Source organism: Xenia sp. Carnegie-2017, unplaced genomic scaffold (genome assembly GCF_021976095.1).
Source record: "Xenia sp. Carnegie-2017 unplaced genomic scaffold, XeniaSp_v1 HiC_scaffold_3, whole genome shotgun sequence".
Lineage (NCBI taxonomy): Eukaryota > Metazoa > Cnidaria > Anthozoa > Malacalcyonacea > Xeniidae > Xenia > Xenia sp. Carnegie-2017.
In genome coordinates this window covers 8304192-8326421 of record NW_025813493.1, presented here as the reverse complement: position 1 = coordinate 8326421, position 22230 = coordinate 8304192, and the positions used below count along the sequence as shown (strand labels likewise).

Genomic DNA, 22230 nt, shown 5'->3' with positions numbered 1-22230 from the left:
CATAAAACTTCACTCTTGTACATTTTGAAAGGTTTCTTTATGTTTCGAGTTAGTCACATGACTGTTTTGGCTGTGGAGTGAACGACTTCGTCAGTATGGTCAGCTCCGCTTTTGTAAATACCCTACTATTTAATTCTGCTGTACACCGCTTTTGTAAATATCACACTATTTAATTCTGCTGTAACTCCGCTTTTGTAAATATCACATTATTTCATTTCTATTGCTTGTCTTCCGTTACTTAATTCATGCGTTGCGAATATATAGGTGTATGCATGGTTTCAAATATCATTCTGTCTGAGGACGACTTTGAAATAAAGTCGACAATTTACTGTTTACTTCTCGTCTTATTCTGATTCATATTTTGTAATCTCAAGATCTCTTGTTTCTTCGGAATTTTTTTTTTACTATATTTTTTTAAATTGTCGGCTGGACATGGTTCTTGACTCTTGAGTGTCGTCATATTAATTTAAAGCAATGTTTTGCTGTTTTAGCTAGTAAGCTTTTATAGCCCCTATTTTCATAGAAATTAGAATTCACATAAAAATTTTCTCGATGGACGAGTCCAACATGAGATCGGAATGGACATTGTTCTTTCGGAATCCGAAGAACAATGTTCTTCGGATTGACGTATGATAGTGAAACAGCTGCCAATTGGTATCCCTGAGAATCCATATTTATCCATCAACCACGTCTCAGATTCAATATGGCAAACATAACACATTGTATTTTTGAAATGAGGAACTTCAACAATTTCATGGATTTTTCTTGGCGCAGTAAGTTAATTTTTGTTGAATAGACAGGTTGAATATACAATACAATATATGTTGAATATTGTGGATGCAATTTAAAATGCGTGATTTTATTAAGTTAATTTTTAATACCTTATAGCGGCACCTTGTAAGAATGTAGTGATGTTTATTAAATTTATAGTCATCTATCCTTGGTAATGAATACAAACTTTTTCGATCATTATAGAAAGTAACTAAGGGGAAAGTTCCGCCGTGCTCGTGATACATTCAATGTTTATTGGTTTATTGTAAGGGACTCTCAGTCTTTCAATTAATAATCACTTCTTTAAATTCCTTTGTCTATTCAGGTTAGCTTTGTGATGCTAGAAAAGTTTGTATACGACTACGAGGCAAATTTATTAGTTCAAAATTGCTCAGTACAACTGCTGCTTGTTCGCTGTGTGGGAGAAATGTCAACTATTAAGAATTATATCATCTACTTCAATTTTTTGAGCTGTTGACTTATTATCTACTAAATTACAGAATATCATTCAGCATTCAGTAATCTTAACAATTTTACTTTTTAGGTGTATTACTTCTACATTTAGTTTAAGAGGGTAAGAAAAGACAAAACTGCATTGTAATATAAGCTGTAAGTATTTGATTCTATATGTACATGTTTTGACATTTTTGATGAATTCGTGGTTGTCATTTGCACACTGTATAACCAAATTCAACATCATAGATAATAATGGAAGAGTCGTATACTTCCACCAATATCATGCATAAAGATATCAAACATTAAATTTGTTTTAATTTATGTATTCTAATACATAAATCATACATAGAGCTATTTGCTATGTTCAAACTAAGAAAACCAAAAGGGAAAATTTGTTTATCACAAAAAACATCTCATTTCAAAATCATGTATGTAACTGCAGCTTTCCCAATTTGAAACTTGATGTGATAATTGACATTTTGGCAAGATAAGTTCTCGTTAGTTGTCATTGTAAAATAAGATTTGTATATGTATGTTTTGTACAACCAGGGTTGTTCATCAATTTTCTATAATTGTGGAAATATCAGATACCAAGCATTCAGCAGTATAATTTATTTAATAATTTTGCATCCATGAAGTTAGAGTCTGCATTGTAATTTTTGTTTTATATATTTAATTCATCTATGTATGTTTGTGATTTCGAAAATCTCATAAAATAACCACTTTTTTCAAAATCTAAAAAGATGTTAATGTAGATCAGAATAGTTGGAGCTATGTTTGGTTAATCAGCTTTTTGTTTGACAACCAAAAAATATCTTATTCCACTCTGTTTGTTTGAGTACTTAGCATTGGTCGTCTGATGTATCGAGTCATGCTTAAAGTGATTGGTTTAAACCCAGGAGTATTGTTACATGTTTGTAGATAAAAGGTAGATCGTCCAGGTAGCCATCTTTTGAGTCAAGTGAGAAGTAAATGTCAGAATTGGCATCAGGTATGAAAATGACTTCTCAAATGATTTCAAATGATCAGTCAACACTAACATCAACAGTCCTTCTCTGGGACTCTGCACCCTTACAAACATGTTGCGATACTCACATGTTCAAACCATTCACTTTATTGTCATGTACTAATTTTTGTCAGTTTATGTTTATTTGTGCTTTGTGACATTTGTGCCCCAAATGATGGTGATATAACTCAACAATGAGAATCGTCATTCGGCTAAGCAAATAAGCAATTGTTTTCAGCTATTGCGAACTTATTTTGAGAATGAACCTGCCATTGTGGATTTAATCTTATTCTTAGGGTTTCTATGTATGTTGTCAGTAAAATTTGTTGCTTTTTTTATGCTTTGTTGTGCATGACCTTATGGTTTTGTTAACACGTGTCATAAACAAATTGCTAAAGAAAAGAATGTTGATTTAATGAAAAATTTGTAGATTATGGCTTTAGAGGTGGCTTTGTACACTGTTTATTTAATTTTTGGAGTTGGAACAGCTATCATAATTTTTTAAACCATATGCAGTTAACAATATTTTAAACTAAGTTGGTTAAATTAATCGAAATTTTATTCTACAACTCAGCAATTATCAAAATTTTCCACATTTATCATCATTTAGACCATGACGACCATCCTGATTTATAGAATTGTTTGAAAGCAGTACATAGGTATTGATGACATGTGAATATTTTTTTTGCGTGTATCTAGAGCCAATGTAGTTTTGCCAACTCCATGAATCATGAATGCTGCTAAAGGAAATGGAACGAAACCGAGGATCACACCTTTTCAAATTACCACTTCAAATGCAGTTCTGAAAGATGCCCCCATTTTTGATGACATTGTCGTCACGAAGAAAAAGCGACCGGTAAGAAAATTTAGCTCATCAAAATCAACTTCAGCCGTCGTTAGTAAGGATGTTGGAGGTAGCAAAGTCAAAAGTAGCCAAGAAAAAACCATTGGGGATCCTTTAAAATATAATGTTAGTGATCCATTTGCAATAATGACGGCCGAACCAGATGAATATGGTCCTACTTCAGAGCAAAATGCAGGTGAAGATTTGAAAAATGGTTTTAAAGCTGGAGCTGCTGTAATCAAGAAAGAAACTGTTGTTGATTCCAAATTCAAAGCAATTGGTACGTCAGTGTGTTCTTCTGCTGAAAACGGAGCAAAAGAAGGAGAAAGTGTGTATGAACCGGTTAACGCTGTAACTTCTAACCAAGGGAAAGCTGCTTTTAATGCTCAAAGTGAAACTTCTCAAGCTTTAAACGCTTGTGAAAAGGATAAAGATAGAACTGATGACCACCAAAAGGATTTGGCGAATTGTGCTACTGTAAATAATGAAGATAATGTAAATAATGAGATGCGTGAGGAGGACATCTTGGAGATTAATGCAGACATTGATATTGGTACATTAGATGTGGATGATAATGTCCTTACTCCATCTCATGACAAGGATACGGGTGCAAAAGTTAAAAAACATAAAGAAAAAAAGAAACGGCGCAAGAAACACAAGAAATCTGATAAAAACGGCAAAAGCGAGAAAAAGAAAAAACGTCGAAAAAAGGACACAACTGAAGACAAAACTAACGGTATGTAGCGATACTTCATGTAATATTTCGGTATGGTAATGGTAATTAGCGACATGTTAACTTACTGTCATAGAATGAGGTGAGTTCGGTGCTGTGCAAACTCCGGTTTTTCAGCTATGCCTCCGTCTCCGGCCTCTTGTCAATTCTGAACTCCGGCTTTAAACTCCGGCTATTTTATCACTCGAATATATCGTTTTGGCTGGTTAATGTTGCAAGTCACTTATTAACAGTTTAAGGTGAATTATTAGTAAAATTTTTGTCTATTTGCACTCCTACTTTCAATCATAAATTAGCATGTGTAAAGGTACGTTTACGCACAACGATTTGTCGGGCCGATACTGACGCCATATTACGTGTTCTTGCTATATTTGGAAAGTCGCCCGACGCGAAAAATCGGATGAAAATCTGTAACAAACTACAGATTTGTTCCCGATTTTCATTATGTTGCTACAGTACCGCTCGCGTATTTGTTAACATACGGTACGCGTATGAAATTGATTGATTGATTGATTGATTAAACTTTATTAAAAGAGGGTAACACGTGACACAACAAGTGTGAAAAACTTGTGGCCCACAAGATGTGTTTAGGCAATGAGGCGACTGTTCCAAGTCACCCAACGTTCACCCTTAGTCACGTTCAATGTGCCTACACAGAAAGCGGATGATTTTTTCACAAAAATACAAAGATGGCGAACATCTACTGTTCGTTCATTGTCATTTCTGTTCACCAAAACAAGTGTAATGAATGACATGCATTGTTTTCGAACAATTTCGAACGTGTCAATCGACAAATTGCTAAAATTTTTCAATTAAATCAGTTCATACTCGCAATAAGTTGAGTTACGTGTTCAAGCATTACATTAGTAGTGCTTAAACGTTAGTAGTGTTGTGCACCGGAGTACCGGAGCTCCGGCTAATTTTGTCTGCAAGAGCCGGTGTATAGCGGGGGCCACACTATCGTCGAAATGCAACGAGTTTCGTGACGAGTCGCTCGTCGAAGAGCCGTCGTGACAAGTACATGTGCCACATTGTAACGATCGATATGAAACGCGTATGATACGTAAAATTATGTTAACAAAGACGCGAGCGGTACTGTATCGTTTCAGAACAAGCAAATTATGATTGTCGAAAAATAAATATCGAAATGTCTTCTGTCGACACGGAAAAAGAAAATGTTGAAAGCGTTGTTGCTTTTATCGAAAACCGAAAGCTGCAGAGATTCAGAAAAAGAAAAAAGTCAAATGTATTTTCTGAAAAAGAAATGAGCAAATTTACCTCTATTTGCACTCAACCCACACCGATCTTTATTTTATTTTCTTCTTTATTTTTTGAGACAATAGTAATGATATACATTGCCTCCGTAGCCACAGTGACAAGTTTTAATTTTGCTTTGCTACTGTTCTTTGATCTGTTTGTTTTCTTTTTCAGCTTTCGAAATCGTGTAAATACATCGGATGCAATATTTACCCACAGCGATTTGTCTTACACGACAAATTTTCCATTTATGGCAAGAACACGTAATATGGCGTCAGTGTCGGCCCGACAAATCGCTGTGTGTAAACGTACCTTAAAAGCAATCTAGCGTCATGTTGTGTCATGCGTAAAACGTTCTATTTTCATGCAAGCTCTACAATTTCAGCTGATAGTTATCGTTCGTTGAAACAAAAATGTTTTGATGGTATACGTTTGCCAAAGTCTGACAGTATTTTGCGGCACAAACAGCAGCTGCTAGACATAAGCGCGGGCCACACTATCGTCGAAATGCAACGAATTTCGTGACGAGTCGCTCGTCAACGAGAAAATATGACGATATGGACGAATTCGTCGCCGTTGAGCATGCACACCGAAATCGTCAACGAGTGACGAGTAATTGTTGCATATCTACTCTGATTGGACAAGAAAAATCACATGACTAATGTTTACTTTCACTGTGCTGTGGCAAAATGGCGGATTGGCTAGAAATATTAATTGAGCTAGTGAGAGAGAGGCGATGTTTGTGGGACGAATTTCATCCTGACTATAAAGATACACGCAATATAAAGAAAAATAATTGGAAGGATGTTGCTCGGGAACTGAAAGTTGCGACCAATAGAGCTTGACGAAGCTCTTGCAACAACGTGTCATACAAGCCCTTCTCTTCTCGCCTTTTATTTATGGGATGTACCCAGAACCTTCTTTTGTATGTACGCCGTTTTGCAGAAATTAGAAGCAGTAGAATTTTTCTCTTCAATAATAGAAGTTTCTTTTTGCGCTGATAATCGTCCATGCTTGTACGGAAAATCGTTACAATGTGGCACATGTACTCGTCACGACGGCTCGTTGACGAGCGACTCGTCACGAAACTCGTTGCATTTCGACGATAGTGTGGCCCCCGCTATACACCGGCTCTTGCAGACAAAATTAGCCGGAGCTCCGGTACTCCGGTGCACAACACTACTAACGTTTAAGCACTACTAATGTAATGCTTGAACACGTAACTCAACTTATTGCGAGTATGAACTGATTTAATTGAAAAATTTTAGCAATTTGTCGATTGACACGTTCGAAATTGTTCGAAAACAATGCATGTCATTCATTACACTTGTTTTGGTGAACAGAAATGACAATGAACGAACAGTAGATGTTCGCCATCTTTGTATTTTTGTGAAAAAATCATCCGCTTTCTGTGTAGGCACATTGAACGTGACTAAGGGTGAACGTTGGGTGAATTGAAACAGTCGCCTCATTGCCTAAACACATCTTGTTAAGATGTAGTCAGAGCAGTGAGTCAGAGCCGTTGAAATGTTAATTTAGGTGGTATGAATGTGCACCCCCGTGCCTAATTATTGTTCTAGCAACACCTCGATGTTTACTTTTATTGTTTCTCAAAAATTTTCAAATTAAACATGGTTCATTTTTCTCGAGAAATGGATCATTCATAATTTCTTCAAAGATCAATGTGAACTAATGTGGGAAAAGTTTTTATTTTTGTTGTGGTTCTTTAAATTTGTGCGAAATCTGCCTTCAACGTGGCACAAAAAGCGGAAAATTACTGATTTATGACAAAAGGAATCTTTTTTTTCAAAAGCGAGGTTTTTTGAAAAAAAGGATAACAAAGACCTGCGTTCAAACATAAAAGCCATTATGTACATAAACTGGGTCTGTAGACTCAAATAAACAATATAGGATTCCTGTTTGGAATTTTTTTTCATCTTCAATTTGTATGAAATAAATAAAATGTGCCCCAACTCACCCTATTACACATGTGAATTAACGAAATTTAAACTTGCAGAATGTTCAAGTATGTGAGTTAGAGGCATGTGTCTCATATCAGAAAATTCATGAAATTTAGCTAATTATATTTATTGAGAAATTCGTTACGTCAACATGGAAGAAATCGTATTTTTAATACTCTTGTTTCATGGATTGATGAACACGTTGTGCCATGCATGATACAGTACGTAGGAGATTTTAGTTTGAAGGATTGTATCACAGGTGCAATCTGCCAGTGTTTAAAATGACAAATTATTATAATAGCTACGCAATTAATAAAAGCCAACTTGTAAGAGTGCAGACAATGCCGAAGAGAAAAAACTCGCTTCGACGTCACTGGTAACTGAGAATGTAACAAATGAGCAGTTAGTAAAGTGCCAGCTGTTCGTCTTTCCAGCGGTATCTATGATAGTTTTTACTTTTTCAAGACAATAATCCCATATATTCGCTTTTTTTGTCATTGGTTGAACATGCATGATAAGACGTTTAATAAAATTTAACATTTACTCATATAATCACTAATGGCGTTTTAGTTTGGACATGAGACCTGAATTCCTGCTCCGATTTATAAAAACTCCTATTCCTGTTCACAGCTTTACGTAGTTATTTTGTTTTCCTTTAGTTATTAAAGGTCAGAGGAAACGTAAACGAGAGAGTCGTAGTCGTAGTCGAAAGAGATCAGGAAGCCATCACTCATCTAAATCCTTCAATCAAAATACGTCACCGGAAAATTCCCACAATGCATCACGTGTATTTTCAAACAGGTCTGAATCACCTGAGAACCGTCGATCTCGTAGTAGATCACCATTACGTAGGCCATGGCTTGCTATGTCACCCAATCGTAGGCTTGAATCACGATCTCCTTCTCGCCGAAGGTCACGTGGGAAATCCTCGAATGAAAGGATACCGCGTAGGAGATCTAATTCTCCTCCAAGGAGGCCTTACATACACAGCACTCCAGCTCGCTTGAGTAAAGGAGATAAAACCTTAGGCACTAACTTGCGCATTGCCAGTGAAGTAAGAAATGAATCCTCCTATGTTAGAGGAGATATGCGCAGGGAAATGTCTCGTGAAAGAAGTAAATCCCACAGCGCTTCACCGATTAAGAAATCTGATGCTTTTGTTATGAATGAAACAGAAAGCGCTATTTTAAGAAACGAAAAAAACGGAACTGCAATGCCAGGCCCAAAAACTTTTAGTGGCAGCAAACCACGAAGAGAGAAAATTGTAAGAACAGTTTGTCTTGTCTCAAAGCAGGAAGATGTTGAAGTGGAGTTATCCAATTTATCTGCGTCAAATAACCGGGCATCATTAAGTCCTAACCAAGAAAAAAAGCTAAAAGTTAATAATAATTTTCATAATAATACTAAAAAAGAAATGAAATCTGCCGAAGAATCTCAGAAGTCAAGCAATTTTATAGACCTAACCTGCGATGATGAAAAAGTAAGCAAAACTTGCGGCGACGGAGATCTAGTTAAAAAGGTTAAAGGCAAAAAAAAATCAAAGAAAAATTCACAAAAGAAGAGCAAGAAGAAAGAACCTGCTAAAGAAAAGTCTGTTGTTAACTCAATTGAAAATTTGGACGATGAACTTGAAGATTTGCTATTTACGACTACTAACAAAGACGTGAATGATGAAGAAGTGTTTAATGATACTGATGTCTTTGCCTCGAAGCCTGATTTCCAGGCAAATGTCACTAAAACGGAAAGTAAGAGTTATCGTAGTATGGCGAGCCCTAATAGTGCAGGGGGTAAATTAAGTCCTATCCCAAAAGATGAAAAAAATGGCCGAAAGTTGAGTCCTTTAAGGAGAGAACCTTTAGTTAGTAAAAAACAGAAACTTTCTTCAGTGGTGGTTGTTCCTACGCCACATTTAAATATACCCAACAGACCATACGAGACTGATCAATTTTCTGAAATCAGTGACAATGAACTATCCAATCAAAGTGTCGAGCCTGTGATGAACGACAATGTAGTTAGTGAAAACTCTGCTATTCCATTCTTATCAAACAACCGTGATGGAATAGGCGATAATGTTGATGAAAATACCTCTACTCGCGTTCTTGGTTCGAATACTCCACCTATTCAGCGAAGTACTACTGATGGAAGTAAGAACAAGAAAATTCAGTTCTCACCATTGGGTGAAGATTCTCTCTATTCGCCCGAAGAGCCAACGACAACGAAAGAACAAGTATGTACTGAGGGCTCGCCTAAATCTTCGACGTTAAGTCTTTCTGATATATCAACCCGTAACACTATCGTTCGAGACGCAATGGGCGTTGTCACAGCCGCAGAGAAAATTGAAGGGTTTTTAGAAAAGATAGAGCCTCCTATTGGAGACCTGGAAATCGTTGATATGGATGTATCGTCACCTGGTAACGATAACACAGGATTTAACTCGGGTGACGACATCATTGAGCAACTTCACCAGGAGTTCGTTAGATCTCAACAAACTACTAATATTGAACAACCATCAAAAAATATATTGGGTAATCACGCATTGTGGACTTCAAATAAACAGGAAATTCCAGATTATTGTGCTACCATTCCAAGTCTATTAAACAGGGTTGTCAATGATCCTATTGTGCAAGCTTATGGCGTCAATACAAATAGTAAAAATATCCTTAAAGACGCAAAACGACAAAGACGGTATAAGGAAAAGAGGGAAAAGGCCCTTGCTAAGTTGAAATCTAAACCTTTAGCTAAAGACAAAAAGGCTATCGAGGTAGGATTTTTGTTATATCGTTTTATTTTGCTTTCCTTTCTTGGGTTATCTTGGACATGTTAGTATTGCTTTCTTGTCTTGGGTTCCTTGTTGACAGTGTTCGAAACAGCTGCTCGCGATAGGCGGCTGTCTCAGGACCTTGCCGGCGATTTGTGATTTCAAAGCAAAGGAAATTTGCAGAAATATGTATTTTTCCCTTGATGTAATTTACAGTAATATATCTAAATATTATTGTGACATCGGCAATCGAAAAAATGATATTTCCGCCATCATTTTCATCCACGTTTTCTGTAGCTGCATGCATCTTAGCGACTTTTTTCAGGAGGCATATAGTATGAAAATAGCCGGCAAAAATATTTTCGACAAAAATGGCCTACAAAATTTGACATATTTTTCTTCAGCGTTATTTCGAAGCCTATATTCTGAACTTCTGAAATCTACCGATGTCTTCCAACACGGTATGTTATCTATCTTGTCTAGTTTGGACGGTAACTTTTTGCTTCTTAAGAGATTTTTTTAAAACAGTTACCAAAATCACTATTCAATGCGTAGATAGCGCAGTCCAGGTTTCGTTGAACCAGTATCTGGTTGATGTTCTGTTTACAAACGGTTATTGAACGTTGCAAATGTTTGACAATCTGATGTTTTTAGGATGCTCTTGATCGTGTTCATCGTCAAGCTCGTGTGGAGAACGAAATGAAACAAGCGCTTAAAGTGTATTTTAAGAAAAAAGATATCACAAAAGACGAATACAAGAAGATTTTAAAGAGAGCTGTACCACAGGTTAGAACGAGCTCGCTGTATTAAATAACATGACGTCATAGCTACTACAGTACCGACCTCGAGTAACATGACATGACTCGCGAGTCAATTGCGAGTCACTCGAGAGTGACTCGCAATTGACTAGCGAGTCACTTGCCCACTCGATACTCGCGAGTCATGTCATGTTACTCGAGGTCGGTACTGTATGTCAACTGTCGCTTTTATAAGAAACTCGCAGGCTGTTGCGGTATATCGAAATATCGGTTTATCAAAATTGGTTTTTTCGGTATAACGAAATATCGTAAAAATATAAAAAAAATATTTGAAAAACTGTCGATACATCGATATCCGTTTTTTGAATACCGCAACAGCCTAGGTACTCGGTACAATGAATACGTAAATGATTACGTAAATGAATACGTAAATAATTACGTAAATAGCACCACGAACGCATCAATAGTGAAACTAAAGCTTATTTGCAGACAGAGGGCTGAAATCGAACAGTTTTGCTGTTGAACATAAAAATTTATATACAGACGTAAGAATGATTCCAAGTGACTACTCTTTGTAATTCAAGGAGCATAATTGTGTTATGCGCATCTTTACTGCGCACACAAAATCTTCAAATTGTACCTTCGTCGAGTTTCAAGTTACTCTGCTAAGAATTTAGACTTTATTGCATCATGTACACGATTAATTACACCGCATTTGCGCTGAGATGAACAGTTTTTTGCAAATTTTTATAATGAAGGTTTAGAGTACGGTGTCTCTTCCCATGCTTTTCTCATTTAGACGTTCTAGCAACCGAACAATTTTCGACAATACCCAACCATTTTTTTACATACCACGCAGAAGGTTTGCGCACGCGCATCTGTAAACATACAGGCCTACTCCAGAAATCATCCTGTTACTAGCTACTAATCGATTAATCTAAAAATCCTTTCAAGTAAACGAATTGGATTTTACTGGTATTTTTATTTCATCGAGCATGACAAGCTTTGTGCACTTGCAATATCGTTAAATTTGTTTGTTGCCGTTAAACGTCTTTGAATAAAGGAATTTGTTAAAAGCGCTGTGCCAGTTAGATTTAGTTGATCACTGGCATGACCACGAACTCTGACTGTGCATAGATGGTCACTGCCATGACCATGAACTCTGACTGTGCATAGATGGTCACTGTCATGACCATGAACTCTGACTGTGCATTTCAACAAATGCAATTTCTAACTCATTCCTATAATCACCGTTATCGGACAGGCAATCTCTCAATTTGCACAAAAGTTAACTACCCAATACACAACCATAGACATTACAACATTACACTGTGTACAATTAAAAAATCGCCTAAATGTAAACTGTAGACAACAAGTAGTTTTTTAGACTGTAGCTTTTGGTACGTTTTATAAAAAATGTTTTTATTTGCCGTGAAGTGAATAGATGCTCGCGCTTCGTGATATCAAAATGATACGTGTGTGAATAGAGAAATGAAATAAATGCTTGAAACATTTTACGGTTCATTCAAATTACACAAGCCAAAAGATCGAAAGACGGTGTTTTTTCTGAAACTTTGCACTATCTTTGTATTCTTAGTTATAAAAGCAAATAAATCACATTACGTCGAACGTATGTTGGACATTTAATACTTTGTGTAATGTCTTTGTGTGATCTCGTACAACAATTTTAATATTTTAGGTTGCCAACTCCAGTCATTCGATAGATCCTGAGCGAATTCAGTCTTTGGTGAACAAATACGTAGCGAAATATAAAAGCATTCGTAAAAAGTCTCAGACCAACCAGCACGAAAACTTTACAATCACATTCAGTCCTTGAATATTCTACACATCTGGTCAAGAGTCGTCGAGTGCAGCTGGACAAGAAATGGAATCAAGGCTGAAGACCGTAGTGAAAAATATGACAGTTTCTCAAACTTGAAGGTAAAGGCTACAGAAAATACAAAGGCACGAGTTTCTTTATTTGTATATAGACGTTATGCAACTGTATAGACTGCCAAGGAACATTTGATAATTTATCCGACTTTGAGTTTAAAACTATACAGTACCAATGTACACGATGAAGAAAGTTCAGTGTTTGTGTATATGCACTTAACACGTCTGTTTTGATGAGAAATGCATTCATTTCTTTTTTTGAAAGCATTATTGTATTTGCAATTTTAGTTCTAGCGTATTTTTATAGTTTATTTTGTAGATTTATCGTTTGCTGTTTCGGTATTGCACGATTTATGTACGTATAGTTTATGATATTCAAGCTGCATACATTTAGTTTAGTTGTATCTTCAAGGATATAGCATAGTTGTATGTTCCAAAGAATATTTAGCGCAGTTGTACGATTTTCATGTTCAGATTAGTCATTGCATAGTTTCATGTTAGTTGCATAAGTCTGTGTGTTCAAGTTTGGATAGCTCTTAATTGTATCGTGTTATAATTATTGAGTTCTTGTTCAGTCATGTAGATCTTTCATAGGTTTTTATGTTCAGTTTGTGTACTTCTTTTTACTTATGTGTAGTTTTGTGTAGTTTCACATGCTCATTGTTGCATTGTGTTGGCTTTCATTGCTAGTTTTCTCTTTTGTTTTTTATCATCATGATGCGCATATTTTATTTAAAAGCTGGGAGGTCATTTTCCCGAGGTCTTCGCCGACAATGGCGGCAAAGAAAATAATCAAAACTTTGCTTTTCATTTTGCTTAGGAAACTCAAAATTCACTTGAATTAGATTATTATTATTTTCAAAAGCTGTATAATAGTTTCCTTTGTAAAACAAAGCAAAGCAAAGCAAAAAAACCTTCGTCCAAGTATTTATAGTTTTGGGCTTACGGACCGCGGTTATGCATCGTAAAATTCCGCCGCTGCCACAGGATTCCGCACCGCAGTCAGAGATAGTAAAATTCTCTCTGCTGCCGCAGCCAATCAGATTACCGGAAAGGCTGGTATTTTTCCCACTGCTGATGTGTAAAAAAAATACAATACATATTTTTTAATTGCTGAAGGAAATATAAACAAGTGGTGCCTTAGATGTTGGCGCTTTTTTAATTAAATGGGGTTTTAAACTTTTCTTTGTTTTTTTTCTCACTCTGTTTTACTCGTGTGTTTTTAGTTGTGTTCGACTGATTTCCTTAGAAAGACAAATAAATTTCAAAAGATATCAGAAATCAATAAACACGCCTCAATAAACGTTTTATCTATACGGTTCTGTACATTAACCACCGGAAAACCGAAATGAATCGGCATCTTTCGTGTTTTTTTGATATTTGGAGTTGAAAGCGGTCTACTGAAATTTGTTTTCCAAATAATTTCGTTTAATTTTTCTTTTGAAATAAATCTTTGGATGTTAAAATAAATGCCAATCTATAGACCTCTTGCTTTGTCTACGTTTTTCTGGCAGGCAGATTTGTTTGAGTGGGTTTAGACAACACTAGCAAAATGCGTAACTTCTCTAGTGATTAATGTGCCTGCATGTAGGCAAAACGTAAACAAAGTAAATGGTCTATAGTCATCAGCAATTTTCTGGTGTACATGACAGAAACCATGTCTTGCAAATACTTTTGAGTTCATTCAATCGAAAAACAAAACAAACAATTTTCTGGTGTACATTTTTGTGTGTTCATTAAAATCCTATGACAAAAACCATGTCTTGCGAATACTTTTGTGTTCATTCAAAACAAAACAAACAATATTCTGAAGGAAATAAACGACATGGTTTGCTGATTTCCTCATTGGCAATAAAAATGTAGGCTAACCTTATTACTGATAAAAACCAACATATAACCTCCATTTTCATACGTGAATTCTTTATTTTACGCGTTAAGTTTAGTTGCTTCAAGCTTGGCGTAGCTGATGCATTAGTGAACAAACGACATCGTCGCTAATTTTTCATAAATATTTCATTTTCAAGTAAAAGAAAAAATGAAATTAAAAGCAGAGATGATAAGAATTTATTCCTTTTGTAACTGTACAAATCGTTGTCCTTCGCACGAATCTTCAGTTATCGTTTTTCGTTTTGGAATTTTTTAACTCCTCCTTTTATAGTCCTATTTATGTGAACATTCATGAACGATTGTGCTTAATTTCGCCCGTCTTACTTGAATCATATTTCATCGTGTCTCCTAATTGCGACAGGCAGGTGTTTATCCAACAACTCAGTTTCGAAATTTCAAATTCCTCGTGTTATCTTCATGTTTTGTCATAGCAACCGTTCAATAACATTCAACTACTGCACATAAAAATATGTGTTGTATTGCCATTAAGCTCGTAAAATTTTAAATGCTGAGCAATAATTACCTTTACATATAGTTTATAGCTGTAATTCATATCTTATGCACAGTTTAAACTCCTCTATAGTCAAATACATTATCAGTCTTTAGGCAGTCGCCGAAATTGACGCGCTCTCATTGGTTGAAGTCAGGTAAAACGGGTGAGAAATTTACATTTCTAAATTTGCAAATCTAAAATTTTCATTTATCAAGACAGCTTGTCCTATTTCTGCTGAAGTGATCTACAGGTTGACTTGCTCTTTTCGAAGCCTAAAATCACAGGTAACCCGATCAAAAACATAAATCAAATTTATCGACGTAGTAAGGTGGTGCTTCTCGCCTCTTTCAGCCAGTATTTTTACATGTCGATTCATGTTTAAACAAATGAGCGTATAAAGTTTCATATATACTACTTTATTGATTATACTCGATGAATTTCTTATGAGTAGTAGCTATATGTTTAACTTACAGGATTAATAAAAATGGGCGGCTTGAGCTTTGGCATGGCTTGCACGAAGTATCTTCTGCTTGCATTTAATCTTGTTTTCTGGGTAAGTTTTTACTTCGAAAGCTTTTAGTGCTTTACGTAGCTATATTTATTATGTGTCATCGATGTAGAAAAAAATAGGGAAAAATTAAACTGCCTGTGAATATATTATCATAAAAGCGTCGAGCTGTATACGTTTAATTGCATGTCAGCCACGTCTAAGCTTTCGGCAAAGAAATCCTTTTTAAAAACTGATAACTGCATTTTTCTAAAAAAAACGAAGCTTGGAAATCTTAGCGAAGGAATAATGTGTCATTTTGCTTTCGTAATGTCTGTAAGCACCGACGAAAACTTGAAGTGCTTTTCGTCAGATGTCTGCAAATTTACATGCATCGCTGATTTTCCCATAAAAGTTTCTCGTGTTGTTCGTAACTTTTCTCTCTCATATTGTATTTTACAAAGAATAAACAAGCAAACAGTGTAGAAATCATTTGTTACAGGATTGCATGTTTTGCCATATTGAAGGCGGCTGAGATTAAAAAGATACATTATTGTAATATATTCTGCTGAATTCGTCTTATATGTGACACTGGAAATATAAAATGGTCTCCCAAGTAGTTACAGCAATTACCTCTAACACATGCTAAAAATAACTGCTTTTCAAATCACCTGTGGTTTGGGTGTGTGTATGAAAATCGAATTGATTTCCCCCAAAAAGTGGCTCATTCAGAGTAACCTACAATTTCTACAATATAAATTAGGATTCTTATGTGAATGTATATGTCGGATTAATCGTCAAATAAGCTGTAATTATTCTTCGTAAAATGGTTTCAAAAACAAATTTATTGAAAGATCATATCCGTTGATATAAATAATAGAAACAATATAGAACTTCTTAAATTGAAAAATGTCAAATGCAGCAATCACGAATTACTGCAAGAGACTTTCAAATATGACTCCGAAGATGACTACCTCTAAGGTTGTCGAAACGTCAGTCAACAACAACAAAAACAGTCCTTCTCAAGACTATACCAACCTGGACGATCTACATTTACAAACATGTAACGATACTCCCGGGCTCAAACCATTTACTTTACTATTGAATAATTATTGATAATTTTTGAAATTTCTTGCTTCTGCACAGAATTGTTTTCAACATTGGAGCAAAATTAAGGCCGAATGCACCATTGAATTCATTTAGAAAAAATCATACAATCCATTTGAAAATATTACAGTTTTTCAAGAAGATTGCAAGAGAAGATTGTCAATGTTTTTGACCAGCAGTCCCATGTTGCAGTAATTGCTTTCCTACTACTAATTTGTAGATTGCCGGGATTTCAGTATTCGGTGTTGGCCTGTGGAGTCGACTTACAGCCAAAGATTACGAAGCTTTACTTGGTGATGCTGATGTTGACAAAGCTGCTAATATTCTGATTGCAGCCGGCTTACTCGTTCTTGGTATCGGAGTCTTGGGATGCTGTGGCGCCATAAAGGAAAACAAATGTTGTCTCATGTTGGTAAATAATTTTTTGCTGAGCCTTGCACTTTTATGAAAGCAATAACGTGGAAAAAGCTTTCTTACGTTTTATTTAACTGTTGCTTACTCAATATAAAATAAAGAGGATTTTTGTACTTTTATACAGCTATTATACTAATTATGAAATAACTTTAGCAGCATAGCTGTTATTTATTATATTTCACCTGGATATTTGCTTTGCTCAGTAAAATGTCTAAAGCGGCCATTAGAAAACAGGTGGATGTTCGAAGAATCAAAAATGTTTGTATACGCATCTAGTCTAGCTGTTGTATTATTTTAACTAGTGCCTTAATGAGTCTCTAAAATTGTCATACTTTTTTGAATTTTCGGAGTTGCTGAAACGTTTAACAGGAATACATATTATAGTTGTTGCCGGTTGTCAATTTCGTAACAGCTGTTGCCTATCACCATCCATACATATAATGCCTTAAATTGTTTATTTTAGTACGCCCTGTTTGTATTCCTTGTTTTTATACTTGAGATTGCCGCTGGAACTATGGCATATCGTAATCGAGACAAGGTATAAAACTTCACAGTATCGATTATTAAGCCTTTAATATCCGAGCTCGAGGTCTTTACGGCAAATATCGGACCGATGTCTTTAGCGCCATTTAGCCGGAAGTGACGCTTGCCATATAATAATATATGTAAAAACATATAGCTTCGAGACAAGGTTTCATTGCTACATGCAAAATACTGGCCTTCAGGCGTTCAAGACAAGTTACAGCTCCATATAATTTTGATTATAAAATATAAAACATACTGGCCCTCAGGCGCTCGAGACAAGGTACGGCCAATTGATATATGCATCAATAGCCTTCAAGCTTTCGAGACTTGGAAGAACTCTGCCGGCCAGTTTAACTAATTTTGTCCATGCAATATACACATTTCTTGTATATTTCAAGCTTTTTCTATATCAACTTATACGAATGAAGATATTATGCGCACTTTCATGCACCAAAATGTACAACATGCACTTTTATATAATCAAAATCCTTCAATTCGCCTTGCTTTTCCGCTTAGAATCCATTGTGGGAGCTGAAAGCAGTTTTTTGATTTAGTTTTATGATGGTATTCGTTGAACAAAACATGCAACTTTGTTGCTATAAAAGTTTTCATGCAGCTATTTCTGCCAGGGGCGGATCCGAAGTACGTCAAAATAAATTACTGCAGCACATTTTGGCATATATTTACATTTCTAAACACGTTAGAGGCTAATCCATTGGTAAAATTATATTCTTTAGAAATTAAAAGCCAATAGTGTTTTTCTGAATGTAATTTGAATTTAAAACTGAGGAGCTGTATTTTTTTTTGACGTACACTGGATCCTCCGCTGGTAACTGCTTTGGCCATTTATAAAAGTAAACTCATCAGATACGATATTCAGAGAAAATCAATGTGCATGTGTTTGCGAACAAATCTTAAATGGTATGAAATAGATTTTCACTCGATTTACACTCCATTTTTTCAATGAAAAAAATTCTTTCTTTACTTAAATGTGCGTAGATGGAAGAAGAAATAAGCAAAGCAATCAATTCATCCGTCTTTCAAGAATATGGAAAATCTGAATATTCAAGCGTCACAAAAGCAGTTGACTTTGCTCAAAAGCATGTAAGTGTTGCGTGTAATCATTCAATATGATTTTTTTGAATTTTTAAAATATCCTTTTGAAAACACGAAATCTGATTGGTTGAATGGTTCCAAAAACCCTGTTTCTACAACACTCTAATGAACAGGCAGGAACCACGTAGCTTGCGTGAGATATTGATAAAACAAAAATAGAAAATATTTAATCAAAATGTCAATAAAGTTATCTTTTTACGCGGGCGTTATCCCTTTCAGTTAATATGATCCCACGTTTAACTTGTTCCTATCAAGATATATAAACGCTTGTGAAAGTTTGGGAGAATTAACGTGGCTCGAAATTGCTTGAAAACACTAACTCTTCGTGCTCATGCTTGCCACGAAATTTCTCGTTTCTCTCAAACTTTTGAAACACTGAAGAAATGTTTGCTATTACTTAAATGTTTTAATTTTTTATATTCAATAAAAGTTTTGATGGTATATTTTCATATATATACAGTGACCACGATGTGTAATATTATCGATTTACAAGATAAGAGATGAAATGTTCTGCATTTAAGTATAGAATGTTAAGATAGTTTGTATAATAATCAAATGTGTGACCGTTCATTGCTCACAAGAAAATTTACCTTTAATTGTTTAAAAAATACATTCATATCCAAAATTTATTTAGATTGATTGCTGTGGGGCGAACAATTACAGCGACTGGCAGTATTCCTACTGGGCTAATAAATCAGAGAACAATGGTCAGCTTTTTCCTACATCGTGTTGTAAAAGAAGTACTGTCAACTGTACAAGAGCTCCTTTGAAACTGAATGATGTTTATCAAGAGGTTGTTTTGTGAATATGCAGTATTTATTGACATTCAAAGAACACGTTTTATAAATGATTTCGATGCTTTAAGACTCGGACATGCAAAATTTGTGTCTTTTAAAAGTGCATATGAATGTGAAGTTGACTAAAATTTTGCATTTCATACAGTAAGCGAAATATTTTACTAGATTAAAAACTTAAAAACTAGTTCACATTTCCCCCTCCACTTCATGCTGTCCTTGCTATGAAAAGGCATAAAAATATTAATTTATTTCTAAAATAAAAATCTATTTACCTTCTTCTTTTATATCTATAGGGTTGTATCAAAGGAATGAAAGATTGGGCAAAGGAACATTTAATTGTCATAGGTGGTATTGGTGTTGGTATTGCAGTTACCCAGGTGAACATAATGGCCTATCCCATCACAAACTATATGACATGGGCGTAGGAAATTAATAATTTGGAGGCGGAGTCATATTTGTATATGCATGTTATAATTGTGCAATTAAGTTCATCAAATATAGGTAGCGCGGACAGCCCATGCAAGATTTACATCAGCTATGTAAATTTTGAAGGATTATCATTATTCATTTCTTCACTGTAAAAAAGTTATTGGTTAAAATAACCATATGATTGGTTAAAGTAACCATGAAAATATTGTTTAAAGTGGTTTAATGCCTCTGAGATAACCAGTTTTTATGGTTATTTTAACCATTCAGTTTTTACAGACTTTAAAAACCTTCAGTTCTCAATGTCGGTGAAAATAAAAATATTTGCATAGTTTGAGTAAAAATCCGAGCTGGTTACACAACTGTCGAACACTGTTCATAGTGGGCTCACAAGGAAAGCAATAAGGCCAACAAGCCTGTTTCTCTTCCCCGAAATATGATCTTACTTTTTTGTCATCTTACAAAACAAAAAACAGAATTTTTCCCCTTTTTTTTCTCAGCAATCAAAGTGAACAAGCTTAGTTTGTTTTTGTTCATTTTTTGTCATAAATACTTGTATTTTTTTTTTCTTCTTTTATGAAAAACTTTAATACTGCCACTTTTTCGATTGTTTGAAACCTTTTCCATTATCAATTAGAAATCGCTCTCAATCCCTCCTATCTTCTGATAGAATTTTTATCAATCCGAGTGTGAAATACATATTTAGTAGAAACTGTAATACATACTTCGATACCAGTTTTTTTATACCTGTTGCAGCGACAGGCTGAATGGACGTGGACATTTGTTTTTTATAGATCCTTGGTATGATTTTCGCTATCTGTCTCTTCAGGGCAATTGGCTATGAAAAAATTTAACTAATTATAAACGATCTTACCCAAGCCACAAAGTCACCAACACGTGCAGGACAAATGCTTAATGAAGGACAAAAGCAGTATTTCAACTAGTTATATATATATGTGAGCTTATATGAAAGTGTGTAGAAGCTTGTGTATTATAGTCGGCTAATTTATCAAAGCTGTAAAATAGGATAATATATATGATGTACGTAAAGCCACTCATAGTTTTTCTTTGTGTTAGAATATTGTTCTTTTTTAGTTAAGAAATAGAAAACCTTTTCTTCATTACTCTAAAGTAAAAGAGACATGTAGTATCGAGACATTGTGTGACAACTGGCCAGCTCGAGCACGCTAAGTGCGAGTGTTTTCAAGCAATTTCAAGCCCTCCCAAACTTTCAATTTCTATCACACAATAGGAACAAGTAAAATGTTTTCTGTTTGCTCTATAGCATTTGCTTGGGCGAAATCGTGAAGACGTCAATGAGATGATATATAAGTAGGGCATCTGAGAATACAATAAACAGTATTTTGCGTATTTAATATATACGGCGAGTTTTTTTTAAAATAGACATGTTTCGACATCTCGTGATGACATCTTCAGTATAAGTGAAATAATAAATAATGCATGGTTTATATAAAAGTAATATGATACAAAATTACAACAATGATAATTAAGGAAATAAGATAAATTAATGGGGACGAAACGACCTTTGTTCTGTGTAGTTACTTAAGTGAAAAATCTAATGCCTCTAACTATAGTCAAAGCTAAATATTGAAGGTATTAAACAAACAGAAAAAAGGTAAAATTTAGCGATATAAAAAGTGTATTTTTTGAAAAACTAAGCTTACAAAGAACTACCTACAAAAAACGGCTTCAACTTCGCGCGGCCCGTGGTCAAAAACATGGCGAATTTTGGTGGTCAAAGTCAGTGGAAACACGCAGGCTCATTAAAAAAAATTTTGTCGCCCACCCGGATTTGACCACCACGATTGCGAGTATAGAAAATATCAAAACTATTTATTTAAACTTTTTTAAAATTTTGTTTAATAAACAATCTGTACACTTCCTTGGTATGCGGATGCCGAAATAGCGACAGAAAAAGTGTTCAGTATTTTGACTATTTTGTGTTTCCAGTCTTGTTTGTTCTTTACTTAATTGCTTGCCAGACAAGGCAAAGCAGTCAATTCTTATCGAGTTTCGCATCTATCTTGCATCATGATCAAGCTATACTCTCCTGATGTGAACTGAGTTAGCCTCCAAAATTTGTTCGTATTGTTTTTGCAAAATATGAAAGAAAAGTTTAAAACAGAGTTTTGTTGAAATTGAATGCAGTGCCATGCAAAATTAATGAACACTGTAGTTTATGTTTTATAATAAAAATAACTGTATTAAACTGCTTGCCTGCTCAATTTGATTGACTGTAGACAATCATAATGGGATTGCAAAGTTGGCTTTATGCAAACAGTTTAATAAGTGCCACTTAGTGTTTCTGTAAATGAAGTATTTACTGTTATAGTAAACAGGTTAATACATAAAAACCAAGATAAAAGAAGTGTGTTGAACAATGTGCTAAGATTTGCTCCTACCTTGAAATTTTTTTCGACAATAACTTATGATTATATCATTTATATGCATGAAAAATTAAACACATTGCCTTATCTGACAAAATCCATACTTGGTATACTTCCAGGTGATCCTAAAATT

General features: G+C 35.0%; 1 protein-coding gene across 5 annotated transcripts; it reads left to right on the top strand.

Annotated features, from left to right (window-relative positions):
• Positions 1-502: 502 nt before the first annotated feature.
• Positions 503-20826, top strand: LOC124454338 (CD151 antigen-like). 5 transcript variants are annotated; one of them, XM_047005152.1, is made up of 9 exons: positions 12395-12485; positions 15033-15101; positions 15291-15370; positions 16632-16823; positions 17289-17363; positions 18350-18454; positions 19101-19259; positions 19557-19640; positions 20484-20826. In XM_047005152.1, the coding sequence occupies exons 3-9, from the start codon at positions 15302-15304 to the stop codon at positions 20541-20543; spliced, it is 744 nt and encodes a 247-aa protein (XP_046861108.1). In that variant the 5' UTR covers positions 12395-12485; positions 15033-15101; positions 15291-15301; the 3' UTR covers positions 20544-20826. The 5 variants fall into 5 exon arrangements, 3 of the variants coding, with proteins under 3 accessions (XP_046861106.1, XP_046861107.1, XP_046861108.1); XR_006951413.1 differs by lacking the exons at positions 15291-15370; positions 16632-16823; positions 17289-17363; ... (2 more) ...; positions 19557-19640; positions 20484-20826 and adding exons at positions 507-773; positions 1316-1380; positions 2933-3813; positions 7688-9789; positions 10441-10572 and having other exon boundaries at positions 12244-12485; positions 15037-15096; XR_006951412.1 differs by lacking the exons at positions 15291-15370; positions 16632-16823; positions 17289-17363; ... (2 more) ...; positions 19557-19640; positions 20484-20826 and adding exons at positions 507-773; positions 1316-1380; positions 2933-3813; positions 7688-9789; positions 10441-10572 and having other exon boundaries at positions 12244-12485; positions 15033-15096.
• Positions 20827-22230: the final 1404 nt, after the last annotated feature.